Source organism: Micropterus dolomieu, linkage group LG09, assembly GCF_021292245.1.
Source record: "Micropterus dolomieu isolate WLL.071019.BEF.003 ecotype Adirondacks linkage group LG09, ASM2129224v1, whole genome shotgun sequence".
NCBI classification, from domain to species: domain Eukaryota; kingdom Metazoa; phylum Chordata; class Actinopteri; order Centrarchiformes; family Centrarchidae; genus Micropterus; species Micropterus dolomieu.
Genome location: NC_060158.1, coordinates 910573 through 933839, shown reverse-complemented (window position 1 = coordinate 933839; position 23267 = coordinate 910573). Strand labels below are relative to the sequence as shown.

General features: G+C 42.1%; 1 protein-coding gene across 2 annotated transcripts in view; it reads right to left on the bottom strand.

The window, feature by feature from the left end:
* Nucleotides 1-7480: 7480 nt before the first annotated feature.
* Nucleotides 7481-23267, bottom strand: part of LOC123976444 (zinc fingers and homeoboxes protein 2-like) — a 120122-nt gene continuing 104335 nt past the window's right edge. The window contains exons 3-5 of one of the 2 annotated variants that reach the window (XM_046058638.1): nucleotides 10599-13933; nucleotides 8274-8457; nucleotides 7481-7579 (exon numbers count right to left, since the gene is read on the bottom strand). In XM_046058638.1, coding sequence (XP_045914594.1) covers nucleotides 8277-8457; nucleotides 10599-13597 — 3180 coding nt within the window. In that variant the 5' untranslated portion in view covers nucleotides 13598-13933 and the 3' untranslated portion in view covers nucleotides 7481-7579; nucleotides 8274-8276. Of the gene's footprint in view, nucleotides 7580-8065; nucleotides 8458-10598; nucleotides 13934-23267 lie in introns of those variants that run through there. The other variant, XM_046058637.1, reaches the window with a different exon arrangement.

The window sequence follows — 23267 nt, the reverse complement described above, 5'->3', positions numbered from 1 at the left end:
GACCTGGAGGGCAAAACAACAGACCAAGATAGCGGCTCACACCGGACTCCCTCATAGAGACGCCGCAAAAGCCCTTAAATTTTATTTGGATCAGCTCTCAACTCAAGAAAAAGATGGATATGGACACAAACTATTTTTATCTTTATCTAACTTCATGTTGAATCATCTCAGTTTTTCTTATTTCTATTCTTATTTCATGTAAAGGCCGTAAAGCAGTCAAAAGTTGCCATTTAAAGCTGTAATATGCACTTTTGCATCATTGCATGGTGGCCCAGAGGATAGAGAAGCGAGCTTGTGACCAGGAGATTGAACCGGCGACCACTGAGGTGCCCGTGAGCAAGGCCCATAACCCCAACAGCTCTAGTGGAGCTGCAGTTGAACTGGGCAGCTTTCAAGTGTGAATGTGTGACGGTGTGAATGTGATCAGGGCAAAAAAGAGGCTTCCTCTCAGTGAAGCTTCCCTGAAAAAATAAAGGTAGAAAAAAAATAGAATTCATCACATCCTTGAAAAAGTAGAATATACTAGCATATTACAGAGATCAGACTTAATGCAATCTGACTCCACTGTTGCATGACATGGACAGTTGGTGTATAAAAACTACATTTTACTCTAAATTTTAATTCATAAAAACATAAACCTGCACAATTAATGAACGCCTTTGTTCTGCTCAGTGTAAATCTAACAGCGTCTGTTAAAGGCTTAATTCTAATGAGAAAAATCTTTCTCCCAGTTTCAGTTACCACCACATATTGAAATTCCACAGTTGGACTGTTACTCCAGCTTTTCCATCAACAGTTTTCGCCGGATTCCAGCATTCACCTGCCACGGTCAGTAACTCTGTGAGCCAAACTGATTCGGAGAGCAGAACTCAGCCTCCGATGATAACTGGCACCTGAACCGAGCGTCTGGCAGAGCGGACGAGTCTCAAACTGCCAGAGTTTAGATAGCAGCTCATGTTAATTTATCACCCCTGCTCACAAACTGAATCAGATCCACCAACTCGCCACGCTCTTCCTCTGCCAGTTACATCTACTGCAACACACCTCACCTCACTGCTGCTAATGTCATTAGCTGGCTAAAGTGACAGTTTGATTCAGGCTGTCTGAAGTTTAAGTCTTTTATTTCTGTAAAGAACATCTTCTATGCAAAATACGCTAAATATGTTTTTCAGCCGGATGTGTGGGCAGGAGCAGAGAGGTGGCGAGTGGAGGAGTTTATGAGCAGCAGACTTACAACAACCAGCAGATAAACACTCAATATGTTTTTGTGTTATTTTGTTTTTAGAGAATATTTATATCGATTTTATATTATATTATATTACAGTGGGGAGTACTGCTAAGCAGGGAGTTGCCCAGACCATGTGGGGCTGAGGTCAGGGTGTGTGAAATGATGTTGGGTTTGTTCCTGCTGTTAGGCCTGGAACACCGCTGCCTAAATTTCATTTAATTTCACTGCATTGTGTGACTACAGTTGTTTGCTTTGCTGGCTGCCCGCCCCCTTGTGCAGCTGGTTTCTCTGTATTCACTGCCTGTCCTCGCGTGTTGCTGCTTAAAACAGATACTAACATTTAATAATGAAATTTAATATATTCTAGAAGACCTGGAGTCTGCTCTGGACAACCGCTCTGATACTTACTAGTCTGTCAATGACAGAAGGAATAAACATCAAACCCGTATTACTACACTTATCTAAAGATTCAGGGTCCCAAAGGGCGAGCCGGGACATCTATAAGAGATCTTTTATTCCCCATGCCATACAGGCACCGAATGTAAACTCAAAGCACTTTTAAATGTGTTTCTTGTAGGTCGTAACTTACCTTGTTTCCATTTTCTGTTGTTGTATGTTGATGGTGGTGGTGCAGTGTCGTACTCTTAACTGTGTGTATTTTCTGATTTTAACTGTGGTGTCACTGTTGCATATCTGTTCGGAGAAGTCGAAGACAAATTTCCACTAAGGTGGACAATAAAGTCTAATAATAATAATAATAATAATAATAATAATAATAATGATACTTTCTAGATCTCTCCGCTGTATACGACAAGCTACAGATAAGCATTGTTAGGAGTAACGAGTTACAAAAGTAACGCAATTACAGTAATGTGTTGCTTTTTGCTATAACGCAGTAATATAACGTATTACTAAAAAAACACTAATATTATACCCGTTACAATCTCATTAACGCGTGTTACATAGGGCTGCAACTAATGACTATTTTCGTAGTCGACTAATCTGTTAATTATTTATTCGATTAGGGGGGCGACGATTATTTTTGTCACCCCCTAACCCTAATTAAACCACTTAACTAATTGAATATCTTTCAAGTGAATTACTGATCTCCAACACGCAGCCTAACTAGCTAACCTTAGCATTAAAGGAGACCTATTATTCTGTTCCACATTTTATGACTTGATGATCTTCAATGTTATAATGTTGGATGTTCATGTTAAACATGGACAAAGTTTCAAAAAATGAGGTTAAAGCATTTATAAGAAATCACTGTAAGCAAAAACTTCAGATTTCCTACTGTTCTGAACGCTCTGTTTACAACTGCTTTTTCTTCCAACGGCTCCGTTCTACGTAATACGGAGCCAGACGGAGCCGCTGTTCCATATATGGTTATGTGCTCCCACAGCAACGGCACAGCAACGCTCAGTCTGCCTGTTCTGCTCAGCAGCAACAACAGCCTGGTAACATGCTTCAGGTCTTGGCCAATCAGAAGACAGTGGGCTTTGAGAGGGGGGGGCTTAAAGAGACAGGAGCATCTACAGCTTGTTTCAGACAGAGGCTGAAACGAAGGCCTGCATGAGGAATCAGTATAAGAAAATAAATAATTTTTTTGAACTTTGAATCATGCAAAGCTGCCATACAGGAGTCACAGAACTACAGTGTAGGACTGGAAAAGCAGTTTAATAAGTGTCCTTTAAGTGAATGAGGTTTACTATTCAGAGTGAACACCAGTATCAACGCCGGGGGGGAAACCAGGGAAAAAAGACAAGACAGCGTAGGCTACTCCTATAATTCACTGATTTATACAAACTTTGGAACTATATAAAAATAAAAGCAAGTAATATAACCACAACTGTACACTAACAATGTAATGTCTATTTAGAAAAATAAAACAGCCCCCTTTCATAATACTTTATTTTTCAAAAGTGCTTATAGGTTTTAGGCTGTAACTCAGTAGAGAATGTTCTGTAGGCTACATCACGAGCCAGATGTTCCTTGATGTACTTTAAACCATTACTCTTACTAATAACTTTTAAAGCTGGGTCTCCGACTTTGCCAGCGTTGTGTTGGACAGATTTGTGCTGCGGTGTTTATATGAGAGAGAGAATGTGCTGCGTGAATGCGCTACGGCGCTGATCTGCAATCAAATAAGATTTTCAATAGGCCTAGTAAAATAAAAATAAACAATCAGTATGTGGCGGTCAGCGGTGATACTGTGTCGGGCCGAAACAGATAAACGTATAGGAAACACTGCCTTTCTTCTGTCTCTGCTGCTCTGTTGTTGCTGCTGCAGTGGTCTGAGTAACTGGGACCAGGGCGCTCTGAGGGCGTGGCCAGTTGGCCGGCGGACACTTGTGGAGCTTCTCAACCCCGAAAACATTTGAGCGCATTTTCGATTCGCCATCACCTTTGGTAAAACTGCAATATTCAAATTCTACACAGTTGACTCTCGCCTCAAAAGTGTATTTAGTAATTAAATAGTGTGCTAAAACGCATTTTAACCAGAAATCAAGTGGTGTTTTGTTTTTTTAATAATTCACCAACACCGAGAAACATTTTGGCAGCAGAAAATGAGTAAAAGACTAACGTTATTTAGGGTGGAAACTACGGGGGAGCTCGGCTCCTCTTAACAAGACGGTAGCTCCCCTGATGGATCATGCCTAAATAGATTTCTATAGGCTGTGTGTTTGTGCTTTAATGAATCATGATCAGAGAGGCTGCTGTCAGTTCATTACATTACAGTTCAGAGACAGTAATATTGTAATATAACTAATTACTCTCAAATGACTTATTTAGAGTGTATTACATTTTGGAAGTAACTTGCCCAACACTGCAGATAAGGTAGTCACAGTACAAGGGAACTGCTACCAAAGTCGACTCGGCGATTAAAACTGTCTATGATAATCTGTTGACAAACCAAAAAACTAGTATTTCTCATGGATTATTAGCAGGATACATGGAATCTGCAGAATCTCTAGTTTTAGCAGATGTCTCAAACAAACTGAATCCGTAATGTTTTCAGTCCTTTTTTTTAATACCTTTTTCACACTGTACATTTTTTTGTACTAGACAGTGCCCTTGAGTTTGTGAAAGCAGCTTTTCAAAATTTATTTAGAATGTATTAGGATTTGTGAAACACTGAAGGTATTACAAATCGTTCTTTCAGATTTTATGGCCGGTGCCACACACACAGAGCAGAGAGGCCACAGCGGACGGGATGAAGTGTGCGTGAAAGAAAAGGAAGTATTCTTACACCGATTATCAAACTGAACAATACAAACGTACACCTTCTGAATTCAAGTTTCTCTCTTTCACCGAACTGACTGCCTTGTTAACTCATCGTAAAACAAAGAACAAAACCGTCGTGGTTGGTCTTTCCACTCTTCCAACAATCACCAACTCTGCTTTGGTGGAAATAAACCCTCATCTCACAGAGTTAGATGTGAGAATATTCAGGCTCTACAGCTGTTTTTCCACACTGCTGGCCTCTTTGTGCTGCAGGGTTAGCTCGCTGCGGTGGCTGACCATTAAATAAATTAGACTAGGGGAGGCACAGCTAAGCTATCATTGGGTTTAGGTTTCGCTGTATAGCTTTAAAAGGTGCATAATTCTGGTTTATTCTGTCCCAATACAGCAATTTTTCATTACAGTTCTGTCACATACTGTAAATACATATTTTTATTTTTAAATATTGTCTGTTTATTACTGTAATTGATATAAATACAATATCCTCCATGTAAATATCTGCCATGTTGTTCTTTCTCTGCACATTTTAATAATTATTATTAATTTATCTGTTTATTCCATGTTCATATATTTATTTATGTCAACTGTATGTTTGTCTACGTGTAGCACCTCATCACCAAAGCAACTTCCTCGTACGTGTAAAAACTACTTGGCAATAAAGCTCCTTCTGATTCTGATTCTTAACCTAACCAAAGTGAGACGTCGACAAGGTGCCGTTTTAAAATTGTGACGTTTCACAACATGAACAACTAGTTTTATTTTGAAAATCTAACTGGACGTTGCATATTTAATGTTGCTAACTTGACACTGAGCTCTTCACGTCGAAAAAAAGACGCTAAAGGGGTACCAAGGGCGTTAAAAAGCAACGCCAATTGGTCTTGACAAAGTGTCCATATGTGACAGGTCGGGAGTGAGAAGGTGTCGTGTTCTCCACATGTACTAACTTCAGTGTGCAACATACCGTGTTCCTCTGTGTACAGACTGATAAATGTTATTTATTTACATATAGTGATTTCATAGTATTAGACAATGCTGATCAGCTATTGATTGGATACTTCCTTTGACTCTTGTGTTTATTTTACATTTATTTTTCACACCATCTGTTTGCCTTAACAGACGAATAAAGTACATTTGAACTGAACTGAAAATGTTCATAAAGTCAGATTCTAGCGGGGGAAAAAAGCAACAAAAAACATTATCAGACATCACAGGCAGGATTTTTATTTACAAAATCTCTCTTGTTGGTTATTCAAAACATCGCATATTGATTATTGATTTTTAGCTGTCAAGTGTCGATTTTGAAGACATCCAAAAGCGGTGACAATCTTTCAAACGTGACGATGTCAGAAGTTGAGTCTCCGCCTTGTTTACTGCTGTTTGTCTTGAGGTAATCATTTGAACAGATTCTATTTTGATAAGCAAAAGCCGTGTAGGAACATTAAAACTTTCAATCTTCTGTCAGAACACACAGCAGAGAGAAGAAGCAGCAGACTGTCGCCACACTTTGCCCCAGGCGGAGTCTTTTATCTATCAAACTTTACCACACCAGGGGGTCTGCTGCTATTTTAGGCCTCCAATAATGTTTGGTTTTTTTCTCCCCTAAATTTTCCTGAAGTTAGAGTGTTTGTTGCTGAGCAGTTGTAGCCAAAACTCACACAGCTACACACACAGACGGTGACTGGCTGGAGTTTTGTTTGTTGCCTGGGATCGAGGTGCTGGCTTCAACACTAACAGACTGGGGGGGGGGGCTGTGGACCATCGGGCCCTCGCTGAGTTAAATCACTTCACTCGTTCGACACGTGAAAACCTTCAGCCACAGATTCATTTACACAGAATTCTCTTTGGAGTCCTTTTAAAGGTTAGATACAAAGAACTTTAAGACAGATCAAATAGGAGCAGGGTTGCATTTTAAAAGTTTAGAAACTCACTCGCAATTAATATGAAATCTTTTTCTAGAAATGTAAGCATTATTTTTAAATCTGTGTCAGAGCTTTCTACTAAAAAGGCACTCCGTGGAGTATACTTTAGGGATGAAACGATTACCCGTTTAATAATCAACCACGGTTAAATTCCCGACGGTTATTATCACCGTACACATTTTAATCTCACGGCAAATACTCCAGCATCAACCAAAGTTAGCGACAGTCTCCCAGAAGCAACGTGGGTTTGTTTGGGTCAATGGCAACACGGTGACGCTGTGGAGATTTTTCAATCACTTCTGTATTTTAGCTTTTAAGAGAGCGTTGAGGGAAACTTGATTGAAGAAAATGACTTTATAGTGAACGCAGGGTTTGGTTTGTCTGTCTGACTTGCTAACAGCGTGTAAACTGAAACTTTCAGTGTTGCTGCTCTTGTAAAAACACTACATGTTGTTCTGCTGCTGTGTGCGTTGTGCGTCCACTGCACATGATAACACGTTAGTCAACCAACCAGCATATCTTGTTCATTTCAAATCCAGCAGCTGTCAAATTAGTTGTAAAAGTGTCAGAAGAGGAGAAACGCTGCAGACTCCTCTGTATTTACATCAGTTGTTGGGCTCATTGCAGTATAATATAATAATATATCATATAATATATATAATAATATAAAATCTTGATAATGCACACTTTGTTTTCATTGGTTTACATGAGGTATTGGCTATTATTTTAATGTTTATGCAAACAAAATGGAAATTTTATTTGTAGTTTTCAAAATAAAACTTTTCATACCGTTTCATCCCTAGATTAATTCATCCCAATGTAAAGTCTACAAGCTGAGCGGGAACGCACAGGCTGGGCCAGCAGGAGAAACAGTAATGAGCATGTGCAGCGGGCCACACGACACGGAAAATAATCAACTCTTTTTTAAGCGACTTTTGCCTTTATTGAGGATAATTCAGCTGAAGCTAGACAGGAAATGCAGAGGAGATATGAGAAGACATGCAGCTAATGAGCAGCGGGTCAGATTCAAACCGGGGCTGGTGCGGTAATTACTCATAGTCCTGGTAAATGGTGAGCGTGCTCTTACCGACGCCACACAACATGGAAGCTAGACAACTTTTGTTTATGTGCTCAGCAGAAACTTTCACCCATGTGACAGGCGCCAACTGAGTGCGGGATACACTTCCTGTAATACATCAATTGTGGTAAACAACGCAAGTTTGAAACTTTTAAGAAAAATCAGCCTTGCAAAAGTTTTATGAGCAATGAATGCATTCATCATGTTTATTAGACCTCAAGGATAAACGCAGTGTTTTGTAACACTGAATGTAAACCCCCACCCCCCCCTTAAAAAAACTGACCTTTAACACACTCACTAAATCATGCTTCTTTCACCACAGATATATTACTCAAATCAGTGATTCCTCACTGAAAACTTAATTCACGCTTCATTTAATTGCTTGAAAGGAGGTCATTTGTCATTTTTGACATATTATAAAATAAGAAATTAATCACCAAACTATGAAAAACTTGTATTGACAGTGAACGTAATTCAGTTGGAGGTCTAATTAAAAGACAGTGCCCTTTTAACATGTACAAAACGTTTTTTTTTTTTTTACATGAAAAGTACCTTTTCAGAGCATTGTCTGTGCTCAGTGAACTCAGGGCGTTCATCCTACATTTTCTCATTTTCTCACCACACAATACAAAAATGTAACACATCATCCACAAAAATAAAACACAAAAACGCCGGTAACACGACGGACCTCAGAGCCTTTAGCGAAGATCAGAAGTAGAATAAAGAAACCCAAGGACAGCTGCTGATAAGACGACAATGCACCATGATAGAATGCTTTAACCAAACACGACCGTTCTCTCACCGTTTATCCAGTCAGCCTCCCAGACTTGTCCTCCGCCATCTTCCTCTCTCTGTCCAGGTGCAGCTCCCGTCCTCTCCTCGAGTGTCCGTCCTGCAGCCAGCTCCCAAACACCTCCCGCGCTCCTCCCACGACTCCCCCATTCTGTCCCCCGTTCTTTAACTCCGCCGTGTTCTGCTGCGTCAGTCTGTTAAGTTACAGGTGAACGAACAGTTACAGAAACCAAAACTTACACTGTGAGATCGTGGTGTTCAGATCAGGTACGCTGATACTTACCGACCAATATTCAACTATTGAATCATTACTGGCGGACAATCAAACTGTTCGTCTCACTTACTCGCACATAGACGCCTTTATATTTTAGTGTTCTTACATATCTTAAATATTAAGATCTTTTAAGATTTATTTAAACTCCAATGTCTTATAAAACTTTTTGCAATTTCTTTTCTTTATTTAGTCTTATTACATTAAGGAAAATTCTCTGTTGAATGGTACATGTGTGTTATACAAAGAAATCTTTGGAGATAAATTGGGAAATGACAAAGACAAATCATACTTATTAAACATTTAATCCCCCAGCAGTCCATCCCCAGTCGTCTCTCTGACCACCATGTTTTTGCAGACAAAACCTAAGACAAAACAATGAAGTAAAGGTGCAACTAATTTGGTTCCGGCATATAAAATAACAGGATAAAGACTTCCTTAACCAAATTGAGCTTTAAGGATGGGTTGCTGTATGCTGTAAGTCCTAAATTTGTCATATTGGACTATATATATAAAATTTACTTTACTTGACTACAAATCTACAGATTCACAAATATTTTCTGAAATCAGTTTTTTCCTAAAAGGTTTTTCTTTTTCAGAACGAAAGGGAACTGTCAATCATTTTTCCGATGTTTAAGCGACTGACTGACCTGATCAGATTTAACACAAGTGGGTCATAAGAGGGATACTTCTTAAAATTATGAGGAGGCACTAATAATTAAAATAATTTCATTCTGAAGGAGGACATTATCTTCATGTAATGTGAAAAACGAAACACTAAATCAACTTTAACAACCAAAAAGGAGCCCACAGATGTCAAGCCTCAACTGTGTCAGACACTGTGATAGAAACAGGGACTTACTTCAATTTTTTACACTTTTTAAAATTAAAAAGAACACGAGAGGTAAAGCCTTCCAATTTGAACCCTGCTGAAAGTCTTCAGCAGTATATTTTCGCTGCATTTACAAATTTCTGAACCACAGTATTCCTTCATTGCGTCCTCTCCTGTTGTCTATACATCACATCGCTGTGTTGCGTTTATAAAAACCAACAAGAGCCAGAAGGATTTCAATGTGGCGTCAGTGCATGTTCATACTGTGGTGCTTTACAGAGGCTGAGCCTGAACTCAGAGCGGACTCGTGGGAAGAATAAAACCCTTGCCTGACTTATTGTGGAGATATTGGTTTCCTGCCTAATGGCTCTGTTATTTGGCCAAAGATGTCCCAAGCTCCTGGAAGGGAGGGCAGGCTAAATAAAGTCCGGTAGATTTGTAGGTTAATGTTCTCAAAACAATGTTAATGTGGCAACTTAAAAAACCACAGCACAACTCCCTTGAGGGGAAGCCGAAATTTGGATGCACGGATCACCATAGAAGGTGTCATTGGCTAGAACCTGAAACCAAGAGAGAGAGGAGGCTGTGTGCTGTACACATTGTAAAGCCCTTTGAGGGGATTTTGTGATTTAGGGCTGTATAAATAAAACTGATTTGACTTGACTCTTTTCATGAGAGGCCAAGATTTAAGCAATCCTGGGTCAAACCTGCTGTATCACATTCAATTCCATCATTTCATATCTGTATTAGACGTGAAAGATGAGATTGTTACAAAGAAAAAGAGGTGAATTATAAAAAAAGATACAAGGTAAAGATGATCCAAAGATGTTGTAGAGTCAGTGTAGGATTCAGGACACTACAAGGTTTGGCGTTTGATTTGCTGTGCCAGTGGTGGTAACTTCAATCAGCACACCAGCTCACCTGGTACCATGTATCAAGTCCCTACTGCAGCAGCCCAGACTGAAGTCAAGTAAGGGCCCTTTAATGCATGGCATTGCCCTCTCTATCCTCTGCCTTTCCTGTCTTTCTCTACTGTATTGTATTGTAAAAATAAAGTGAAATGCCTAACAATAAGAATCTCCAAATCACTTAAGTGCTCTGTCTTCTTAATGGATCAAGTGTGACTAACAATAGAAGAGGATGGTTTCCCACTCACATTCAAAATGCCTTCAAAAATGCCACTGAAAGGCCCATTGAACAAAAAAACTTTCAATATCCTATGAATACTGTACCTGCCAGCAAACCGGTCTTGGAACTCATCGTGCTGTTGACTGCTGAGGCTGTTGCGCTGCTCCATAAGCCAGCCCAACTCAACCTCCAACATCTTACTGGTGCTGTTGTTGTTGTTTGTTAGGGCTCCGTCCTGACAGCGCTGGATAATGCCGGGGGGAGCGTTTTCCGGAGAGCACACAGGTGTCCCCTGCCCACCGTTCACACCATTGTTCTGAAAAAGTTCTGTCAGCGCCATGCTGCCACTCTGCAGCCGGTTATCATTGAACCAGCGGCCAAGGTCAGTGCGAGCCGGTCCTGTCCGACCCTCCGGTTGGCTAAACTCCTCAGGGGAAGGCCACCGTGTTTGAGCAAAATCGTCCTTGAGGAGTGCCAGGGATCGGCTGTCTGGAGGCACAGAGCAGGAATTCTGGTTTGGGATGGAGGGGGCAGTGGCGCCGGGAGCAATGATGGGCAGGGTATGTGAGGGTGGAAGAGGGCTTTTAAGATGGCCCACACCGGTGCCTGGCTTGTGAATCCCATTCAGCTGTAGAGTTTGGTGTTGCTGTTGCTGCTGATGTAGCCGTTTCTTGGTGATGCCACTGGCGCCAATCCTCTTAGTGCCCATGGAGTTGAGAAGGGCTTGTTCCAGGTTGTCGCGTAGTGCGCGACGCTCCACAAACCAGCTGTCGATTTCCTGGTGAGACAGGTGGGTGGTGCCTGCCAGATTGTCCACATCGCTGTGGGTGGGGAAGCTGTTCCTCAGGAAGTTCTCCTCTAAGATCTTTAGCTGTTCTGCTGTCTTACCTTTCATTCTCTCCAGCAAGGGGAATTGGGTAAGCACAGAAGACTTTTGCTGAAAGTCTGATTTCAGAGATGTGGGTGGCTCACCACCATCCATATGTATGACTCCATTGTTGTGAGCAAGGGAGGTTTGATTGTGGAGCCATTTGCCGTCTGTGCGAGATGTCCCATTGGCCTCTGCCAGAGGTGTGAGTACCTTATCTCCTCTGGGGTAGGTGGCTTTTAGCTCTACTCCTTGCTGCTCTTTTAGTTTCTTGCTATCCAATAGGAATCCTGGAATCTGAGACGTGGCTTTAGCCGGAGTGCGAATGGACTGGATAATGGGTGGCCTCCTTATCTGCGGGGTAACAATTGGAGGGGAGTTTGGCAGCTTCAAATCAGTAGCTGGCAAAGGGTGGGTATTCGGGTGCTTTTCTTTGGAAGTGAGTGGCGAACTGTGAGGAAAAAGTAATGGGCTTTTAAATGAAGGGGCAAAGATAGGCGGGGGTACTATCAGTGGTCTCGTTAAAGACTCTGGAAAGACTATGGAGGGCAACGACACCACTGGCTTTGTTTTGGGACTACCTAACGTTGACAGAATCTTCCCTTTGGACAACAAAGATGGTGATGACGACGATGATGGCGGTGGCATTAAAGGCACAGTAGCGGATGTCCTCTTCATCTCTTTGGTGACCAGAGGAACTGCTACAGGTCTCTTCATCTCCATTGGAACAGGAGGCGGAGCCATTGGGAGGCGGTCTTTTAGAGGAGGAGGGGGTGGAGGAGGAGCCATGAGACCTCTGTCTTTAGGGTCACCAGAATGGGGGGCGACTGCCATGATGGGCCGCTTAGACTCCGGGCCGAACACTGTCGTCAGGTGTGTAGGCAAGGATCGTTTACCGTTAAGGCTGGAGCCAATAGCAACTCCAGCAGGAGAGTTTGTGATGGTTAAACCATTGGACGCAATTGTCCGGATATGACTTGTATGCCCAATTGTAGTGTGGACAACGGACTTTTGGGAGGATTTGGCAGATGGCTGAGGGATGCAGCTTGTAGGCTGGACAGTGAACGTTTGATGGGCAGGAGGGATTGAGCCATTGAACATCTTCTTCCTGGCTTCTTCCACCTCCTCTGGGGACCAGGTGATGCCTTGCTTCAGCCGCTGGGTTGTGAACCAGACTTTGATCTGTTCCTCCGGGTGCTTGGAGGCAGCTGTCAGCCATGAAAGCTCAGCATGTGTTGGGTAAGGAAACTTGTTAAAGGAGGTGATCAATGTCAAGTTGTCATCTAAAGAAGGGTTATATTTGGTGGTGTTCAAGGGAACAGCTATTTTTGGTACAGAGTTAAAGTTGGGTGGGCGCTGGAGCATCGGGGTGACATGGGAGAGCCCTTGGAGGATCGTGGGTTCAGGGATGATGACCGTGCCGTTGATGTTAACGGCTGTGATTTGATCCTTCTGGATCAGGCCATCAAGCTGGCTTTTCAGTTCGCTCCTTTGATAGAGCGACCGGATATTGTCAGGGGTTTTCAATGTGGTAGATATGCAAGGTGGAAACATAGAACTGCTGTTGCTTTCACCCTGTTCATTTGTCACTTCGCACTCAACTGAATTGTCCTTGCCTTCGATTGTCTGCTCTAAGATAGTCTGATTGTTCATTTTTATCCTCTTGAACTTGAAGTTTGTCTCGCCGGGGTGCTGGCTCTCATTGTGCTCCGTCAGCGAGTCGAACTTCTTAGTTTTGAAGTTGCATACAGCACAGAGGTACAAAGGATTGAGAATGACATTAGGGTGGCTGGAGTCCACATGCTCTTTAAAGTCATTCAGGTTCTGTGTTGAAAATGGGCAGTATTTGCACTCGTAACCTCTGGGTTGCTTTTTCTGGGACGCCGGGTCAGATTCAGCCCCTTCCCTGTCCCTCTCATCTCTGGCTTCTAAATCTTCAATGACAGGGGGTTGATCTTTTTTACCCAAGTGCTCTTCTTGTTCTAATGGCTCAGGATTCTGGTTTTCCACTGGTTTTGGAAATGTCTGCTGGTCTGGATTCACTGGATTCTCCTGATGGGGTTCTCGACGACTCTGTTCTGCAGATTCAGAGGATTCTGCTTCTTCTTTTTCGGTCACATTGTTGTCCGCCAATATTTCCATGTCCATTACCTCCTCAGGGTCATCTTGCTCTTCAGGCAGGTCACTGATGACCCGGACCATGCAGGGGGTGGAGGACTTTCTACGACTGGACATAGTGGCTGCTGCTGGTATTGGTGACAATGGTGGTGCTGGTGTTGCTGATTGCGTTGACGATACTGTGGTTTTTGGCTGCTGCTGCTGCTGGTGCTGGCTGAGGACGACAGCGTGTCGGTTTTTGCGGGGACCTTACTGGGGTGGGTCAGAGCTGATGGTTGTGGATACTGGTAAGTGGGTGGAGGTGGAGTCTCCAGCGTGCAAGAGGGAGGGTGTGAAGCGGCTGACGGCGCCGGCCCAAGACCGGTTGTGCAGTGGCGTCTCCCGCTCACTGGCAGTGTCAGCTACCGACCTGGGCGTCATGGGAGGGCATCACAGATAGCAGTGGCGCTCAAGCTGCGTAGAGACAAACACAGAAAGAGAAAATTACATGTTAATATTGTTTGTGTTCAGTGAGCTGCGCTGCAGCCACTTGGGGAAACGCTAAAAGCAGAGAAAAATACATGTTAGAAAAACATAGAGAGAAGTCATGTTGATATTTTGTGTGTGAAGTGATGTGCCGAGTTCACCCGGAATAAGACAAAGAACGGGTAAAATACATGATGAGCAATGGCAGAAGGGAGAAAAATAGACAAATTGCCCTTTTGTAAACAGGCATACTACGCTTTTGGTTGAAACATTATATTTATTTGAAAGACATGAGATCAACATAGTACCAAGGATAAAACACAACAACATCCACAGAGATTTTTATTCTTACTGGAGTCACTTGCACTGAAAATATATGCACTGACTAGTACTATTATGCTTTTTGGATCAAATGTTCCTTCAAAGACAGTAAGTTGGATGTGAAGCAATAAACTTAAAGCCCTTGAAAAAGTACTTTCTTTTTTAACTATTTCTCTACAACATTAAATATTTATGACTAAATAGGCAACAAAGCTTTTTTTTTTTTCTTTTTTTTTTTTTTTTTTTTTTTTTTTTAGGTATTATTTATTAAGATTTAGAAGTTTAAAACTCAGTGATTCTGCTGTTTTGTGCAGTTTGATCAGAATCAGAATCAGCTTTTATTGCTAGGTATGTGTACATATACGAGGAATTTGTGTCTGGATTGTACAGAGATTGTATCAGATGTAGATTCAAATCTTGTAAATCCTGATAGGTGCACAGATGTATGTGACAAACTGTCCAAACTAAGTGAGTTAAACAGAAGGTGAAGCTACACAGTCTTCACAGGTGCATGTATTTATTAACAACCCAATGTGTTGACTTGTCAGGTATTGACAAATTGACTTCAAGAAGAGAAGAAGAGAAGTATCTTTGGAAATGAAGATAAAGAAACTGGATTGTAAAGGCTGATAACAATATCAGTATTTGCATTGCAATACAAAAATCAATACAGCATAATCGCTCATAAGATCAGTATGCAGTATTTGCAGTAATATACTAATATAGATGTGCTCTCTGGGAGAGAATCTCAGAGAAACATAAGAAACATACTAATAAAGTGATTGCCTTTGATAACAAATATACCCTCTGTTGCTGTTCGGGTTATTACGCAACTCCACATCAATGTCATGTTGATAAGCAACATGACATTTTGCTCTCCTCTAAAGTCAAAGCCAGGTTTCTGTCTCGACGCTCGTCCTAAACATCACAGGAGCGTCATCAGGTCCAGCTTAATCAGACGCCGGCGTTTAACAGCATTTGCAGACAACGCCAAGGCCAGAAGTTAACTTGGACCGAGAAACCGCGCCCGAAAATGACAATGAATCCGAGTGCCACGGTTCCAGGCCAATCACATGTAAATACAATAAATTCAAGTCCACAGCTACTGCAAAAGGAAAAAAAAATCTCCAAACCCCATTAAAAAGACATTAAGCTTCTTTCATGGATTCGGGCAAAGACAACTTCACAGGATAATTACCCTGTAATCATGTAATAAGAGAGACTCAGTGATGAGATCTCCTGACAGCTATCATCCACACAATGGAACTGGGAGAGAAAGGACAGAGAGAGTGGGGGAAAGACAGGTATGAATAAATATGGGAAGAGAGGGACAAAAGGCTGAAAATAAAAGGAGGACAAACAGAGGAAAGCAGGTAAAAGAAAGAGCGAGAGGGAGGAAAAGTGATATAAAAAGGGAATGAGAGACAGTGGTGTAGAAGCAGAGAGTTAAAAGAGAAAGAGGGGAGAGACTAAAAACTTCCAAGCTGATGAAACAGAACAGGCACAAAGCAGAAGACGTTTTAACTAGGCCATGGCCTGGCAGACAGAAGAGAGAGAAGACAGTGAAAGAAAGAAGAAGACGAGGGTGAAAAGGAAGCAGATAAACATAAAGAGGGAGGAGGAGAAAGGGACAACAGAGCGCTTAAAGAGGAGAGAGAAAAAAAAAAGAGGACAAGAGGCAGAATCGAATGCAGATAAAGAGGACGAAGCAAAGGAGGGGGGGGAGCATCTCTATTTGACAGAAAATTTTAAAGGAAACCTGAAATATCAAAAAAAGAATAAGATAAAATGTTTTGGTGCATTTTCTATCAGCAAACTTGAAGCTTTGAAAAGGTGTCCCAATCTTTTTTGGGGGGAAAAACACATTTGCCAGAAAAATTGAGAGTATTTCAACACTTAATTAGTGTTGGGCAAGCTGTTATTTGTCCCAAGTGTCCCTTAATGTTGGACGTATTTCATGCTCTCACAGCCTTGATCAGCTTTTCGCCGCCTGCACAGGAGACAAATTTTATAGTTTCTGAGTATCCAGTTCTGTTTGAATTGTTGCATTGTGCAATGAGACTGAACTAATCATAAGGTATTATAAATCTCATGCATTTACATTGCTGTTTACTGCGTAATTCAACTAATGAGATTCCCTGAGCAGGTAAGCATATAAAGAATGTGATGTGCAAGAGCCGTCCGATGTAAAATGATGTATTGATTATTCTATTAACAGATAATTAAATAATAAAGTCATTTAAAGTGGTTATTAAACCTCAACATCTCTGAAGAAGTGACTGATATCCGTCTGTGAGGTCTCCAACTGCTCCAAAAGGGACCTGAAGGCAGTCAAACCCCGATCCGAATAGACCTAAGTGCAACTGAACCGTATCCAGTATGTACTGGACTTGGACAGACTTAGAGAGACCAACAGCACCAGAAGCAGTAAGATGCTCCATCCACTAACAAGCAGCTGTGGTCGAAAACACAACAAACACATTTTTTCTGCACTTCCCAGTTCACACTCTCCCTCTCTCTAAACACCTGCGGCAATATAACAGGACCCTGCACGACCTGATCATTGGTACAGTAATCTGAATATAATTTTGAGGTCCTGGGTCAGGTCGTTACTAGGAAACGAGAAGACCCGCGAAGACCTCCGGTCCGCAGCATCGGGCAGTGAAAACTGTCAAGCGTGGAAAGTTGGCGTCTAATGTTTGGCCAGATCTTTAGGCTTGTATATTCCCTGATCAGAACAGAAAACGTTTCTACCAAAAAAATTAAAGCAGTTATTTATTTAAAGGGATACTCTAGCAATTTAATTTGCAATTCAATCTTCTTTTCTACTTTCCCTTACAGTACAAGCCAAATATTTCCTGATTCCAACTTTTGAAAATGAGGATGTCGTACTTGTTCAAATTATTTATTTAAGTATTAAATAATTCGAACATGCTCAATGTGGGAATAATATGGAGGTTTTGAACTGGTAGTCAGCCAAAAAAAGTATGTAACATTTAAATAACCTTTTTGTAAGTTAGTGACTTTACATATAATTTACTATTATACACAGGGTGCAAACTACGGTGGAGCCAGGGGGAGCTTAGCTATTTTGGGGGGGTCTCTAAAATAGTGACAGCATGCTTTATTGCTATGAATTTCTATATTTCGCAATCATCATGTATCCACACGTAAAATCAGGAGTGTCAGACTTCATCCAGCCAGAGGCAACGATGACTGACCGTCCGCAGCGGGCCGATCATCCGCGATCTCCTTCCTGTCCCAGGCCCTCTCCGGTATGGGTTGTGTCCTTGTGTCGTTGGTACGACCAACGCGCTGTGAACGCTTCATGATCGTTCCCTCTAACAACCTTTTCAAGATATAAATAATGGAAATGAACTCTCAGTGGTGTGAGTTTTATTTCATTCTTCCACAGAAGGTGGAAACCCAGCTATTACACACCTGTGGTCAGTCAGAAATCATAAAACCATAGTTACATTTGCATGTCTTTGCATACGGATCTCTGCAACCAACAGTAGATTTTAGTAGAAGGGCTGTATTCAGTCTGTAATGGATGTTAAGTTGTCACCTTGGCTCTGACCAACTGATTTCTCATTTATATTACATAAATGTATAGCTAATAAAAATTATCACTGCTTGCCATGCAGCCTTAATACTTAATTTACTACTAAATTTTAACAAATAATGCTCTTTCCATTCATATTTTCTGCTTCTGTATGTTAAAAATACTTTGCCAGAGACCCAGCTGCTGGCGGGGGTGAAGTGGGAAAAGACAGAGGCTGATGGGAAAAGAGATAAAGCAACAGGAAAAGGAGTGTAGGAGGAGTTGAAGAGAAAGGAGCAGAGGGCACACGTATAGGAAGGACGTGGAGGGAGACGAGTGTGTAGGAGCCAAAGAAAAAGAGAAGCAAGTACAGCAGATCAACGGGAATAAGGTTGAAGGAAAAGGGTGTAGGAGGAGAGACTGACATCAGACGAACAGAGAAAGATGGAAGGAGAGAAAAAGGAAAGAGGAAACTGGAAAAAGAGAGTTTAACAGAGAAAGCATGAGGAAACAGACTGGATGATGGGTAATAAGAATAGCAGCGATGCCGGCCTCACGTCACGTCAGCTCCAGAAAGAAAAAGGAAGAAACCCCCCCCCCCCCACAACAGTGTCATGTTTTGCTGCATCACTGGATCGGCCTCGAGGACTCCGGGCCAACTTCTGACGAGGGGAGTCATATGCCGCTTGGCTGCTTCCCCTTTTGACGGGCTCAGCTCGCCTCCACGCACCCTTGTAATTACTTGTACAGTATTTGTGTACTGGGGATTGTTCAGAGCAACCGTAGCACTCCGTAATTATGTGGAAAATAATAAAACTGCAGCAGTGATAACAGTGATTTGCAAATTGCAAGAAGCGGCACACTTTCCTTTTGAGAGGCAGGTGAGATCAGTTCCTCGACCGAAAAACAAACACACCTTTGTCCCTTTCTTTCAGTTTTCAAAGCTAGTACCAATAATTTTAGATTGAAATGACATTCATTTTGCCACTGAAAGCTTTTCCCTACAGTGTTACCCTCCTCTAAATCCACCTGAAACCAAATTCAGACCTGGATGGGACACCAAAACTCCCCACTGAAAGTGACACCAAAGTAACTCGAGTGGATCCGCCGGGTGAGGCAGGGTTCACTGCAGGTTTCACAGACACCGATGAGGAAAAACATATCAGATTTTCTCCTCCATCAAGGGCAAAGCAAACCATCAGTCTAACCACAAACTCTATCCATCCATCTATCTGACTGCACTGTAGGCAATACAGTTTGCAAGTCGAGTCAAACAAGGGCATACCGGAGAGAAAAGGGTGTCGAGGAAGCCATGAAGCAATTCGGAGACAGAAAAGAAGGTAATGAGGAAATATCTTGGGAAATGAAATGACAAATTAGGAGGACGAAAGGAAGATCAGAAGGAGCCAAGTGTGCTAATAGGAGGGGTTAAAGACGTTTTACTGGAACAAGGGCAAACTGGAGGGGACGACGGCTCACAGGGAGGGGCGCAATGTAGATTTTGGTACAGACAAGAAGCCACCGAAAACAGTTTCCACCAATGATTGCGGTTACCAGGGGATCTGAATCCCTCACAGATTTTAGGGGACGCACCCACCAATCTGACCTTTTCTCTCCAAATACAACTCACGGTATCATTCGGAGCAGAGTACTGATCCAACACCAGTGAGAGCATCTCATCTAGTGTAAACATTTCTGTGTCGAGCTTAGAAACATCATTCTTCAGTGTGTAAGGTAACTTTAATACGCCATCTTTTTTTAAATTGTACGTTACGACGCATCGACTGCGTCAGGAGTAGGGGTGTGACAATAAATCCATACGGCAATATATCGTTTCCACGATACTGTATTGATATTTCAGCCCATCGTATCGATACATAATATTATTTAAAAAAATAGCACGGTTAGCTCAATGCTAACATATAATGGGAATCTCCATTAACGTGCTAACGAACATTACAATCTTAACATAAACTACACATTTTGCTTCACATGCTGAACATCCTGAGTGACATACTGTGCAAATACTTAAAGTACATGTTTCCTGAGCTCTGTGTGCTAACTTCACTGTCTCTACTGCTACTCTACTGCTTCTGCACTCCACACAGAGCAGCAACCCCAAAGGGTAGCTGCTCTGTAGTTTTATTTACAGACTGAGCAGAATTTTGATGTTTTCTAAGTTTGGATGAACAGTAAACTTTTTCACAGGCATTTTGTATTAATAGTTAGATATCGTATCACTTTAGGATTGTCAAGCAATATATCGAGTATCGCAGAATTGCTGTGTCGTGATATTATCGTTATTGTGAGCCATGTATCGTATCGTGAGGTACCCTGCGATTCCCACCCCTAGTTAGGACTGCAGGTGTTGTGTGTACAGAGACAGAATCAGACAGATCAGAGTGGAAAAGGCCTCACTGTATGTATTACACGTTTTTAATCTCTTCTCTGCACCACCTCAGCTGTGAGTGGCTCCGTTGTTCTGCACAAACCAAAACAGACCTGAACAGTCCAGCTCCTTCGTCGTGTTTCTTAACTCCAGTTCCTGAAACTTTGTTGCTCATAAGATGTAACGTCAGTTTGTGCAACTTTATTATAAAGTGGCTCCGGTCCGTTTGAAACAATGCCAATGGGCAGCATTTTAAATCGTCCTCTCTTATCGGTGGCGTTAAGTTTCTGACGAGGCTCCTGAGGAGTGTGGCAGAGGTTGCGCTAATTCAAATTATAAACTGTACATTTTGAATCTGATGTGTTTCACCTAGATGTAAAAAAAAAAAATTGGGAAGCAGATGTATCATCTCAACACATCCAAAAAAGCCTTTTGGAGCGACACCCAACAAAACGTTGGGCATTTGGATTTTCCTGTGCACTTTTAGCCACTTACAGGCTCCGTACTCCTCTTTAGGAGGAGTTCCTCGTGAACTCCTCCTAAAGAATCTACTGGATAGACTTCAAATTTGGGCTGTGGACTCTAAAAACCTCTGCAAAGAAAAGTTGTTCAGTTTTTAACGTGGGTTTGCTAGTTTAGTTTATTTTTTATTTTTTTGAAAATGCTTAATTTTAATTTAGTTTTTATTAGTTTTATTAGCAGACACACAGCGTGCCGGCTCTTCACAGCCGATACCTACCTGGGTCACCCCAGCTAAGTTAGCCTCCCCCTAACGTTACACGGGGGCTCTCCTCGTAACAGCGCTCGCCACCTGCCTCAGGCTGTCTTGACGGACACACAGCGAGCCGGCTCTTCATGTGGAGGACAAAAGCATAAAGCAAATGCGGCTCACCAACAGGTGCCTATCGGCTAAATCACCGCGCACACCGCTCCAGACCAGCTGCCCCGCAACGTTAGTTCCCCCGACTTCATATCCACTCGCAATGTAGGCTCCTATAAATAAATAAACCAAAACTAAGGACATTTACTCTTTCATTTTAGTTAGCTGTAGACAGTTTTGAAAACCTATAACAGAGTTTTAAGTAAGTTATCGGTTATTTGTAAAGCCTCATTTTTATTTCAGTTAACAACAATGTTTTTTCACATCTAGTTTACTTTATTTCGTTCGGCTTCATTAACAATAATAATTTTGGTGACAACCGACTTCCAGTAAATAAATGGAGCAGGACAGAAAACTAAATTTAATGTCGAGGTGTCATGTGTGGCAGAATTCAGACTCTGAAACACCTGGTGAGCCTTCAGACTTGCTAACGGTCCCCTGTGCAAGACACTGGACCCTACTTAAGTCCTCCTGTGTAAAGTGACTAACCAGACAGCACAGGACGGTAATGTGTGAATGCATGAACGAGAACCACCAGGGACTGAAAGAACGACTATGTTCTTTTCAGCCGGTGTCGTTTGGAAACTGAAAGTGTCCTGGTTTTGGAGTCCCCGTGACTCCCCTCCTCAGGCACACAGTCATGATGCACAGAAACTGCCAGCTGCATGTGTTAGTGTGTGTGTGCATGTCTGCGTTTCAATATAAGTGTGTGGGGATGCTAAATGATTGATCAAAGGATGCCTTTGTGTGGGCACCTCGTGGTGCTAATGCATCATTAACACAGCTGGTAGTATGACCCAGCTCTACAGAGAGTGCCAGGCTATTTCCAGCAGCTTCCTCTTAAGCTTATAGAGATCCAAATCTCACTCGTGTTATATAAGAGTTCTGCGTAACCTACGGAGAGGACGCCATGACTAGTTTTACCTCAGGTTGTTTTAGCTGGCCCTTTTAGAGGAGGAAAAAGAGGCCTGGGTTTTAACTGGTAACTGCAGACTGCAGGAGTGACTGACGTGGGACTGAAATTACAGACAGAAACAGTCCCTCCTGAAAGATAATCTGCCAGGGCTTTAAGTAATTCTGAATGGTAGTAACAAAATCAAATGTGGTGCACCTTTTACAGCTCTATAAAAAAATTCTGTACATACTGTATGTGCACAAAATCATAAACAGTTCAAGATGTGAACTGAGATTCTTACTAAATTAAATTTTTTTAAATGTCTTAATGGAGGTAAATTAAATTTCCAGATAAGAAAGGTAACTGATTTTAGTATTATAGCCCAGGACTAAGTCTAAAACCTAGCCCGTTTACTGGCATGGTGTGGGAACACATTCTGAAACACCTGGTCTGGTTTTTATAGAGCATAACCCGCTTTCTAAGCTGCTTAAGATCGTTTATACAAATATTAATTTTTACGAATGATGTGTATTTGATATTATTGGATCATTTTTGTACAAGTAATGTTCTGTTTGAAATAAATAAACTGTTTCATAGAAGCCCATTTCAGTTTTGTGCGAGAAGAATTAAAGGCCCGTCCCATAGTGTTGTGATACTCAAGACCGGTCTTGGTCTCGACTCGGTCTCGGCCCCTAAAAGTCTCGGTCTTGTCTCGGTCTTGATAAACTCTGGTCTTGGTCTCGACTCGGTCTCAGCCCCTAAAAGTCTCGGTCTTGTCTCGGTCTTGATAAACTCTGGTCTTGGTCTCGACTCGGTCTCAGCCCCTAAAAGTCTCGGTCTTGTCTCGGTCTTGATAAACTCTGGTCTTGGTCTCAACTCGGTCTCAGCCCCTAAAAGTCTTGGTCTTGTCTCGGTCTTGATAAACTCTGGTCTTGGTCTCGACTCAGTCTCAGCCCCTAAAAGTCTCGGTCTTGATAAACTCTGGTCTTGGTCTCGACTCGGTCTCAGCCCCTAAAAATCTCGGTCTTGTCTCGGTCTTGATAAACTCTGGTCTTGGTCTCAACTCGGTCTCAGCCCCTAAAAGTCTCGGTCTTGATGAACTCTGGTCTTGGTCTCGACTCAGTCTCAGCCCCTAAAAATCTCGGTCTTGTCTCGGTCTTGATAAACTCTGGTCTTGGTCTCGACTCGGTCTCAGCCCCTAAGAGTCTCGGTCTTGTCTCGGTCTTGATAAACTCTGGTCTTGGTCTCGACTCAGTCTCGGAAAGTCCGGTCTTGACTACAACACTACTGTCA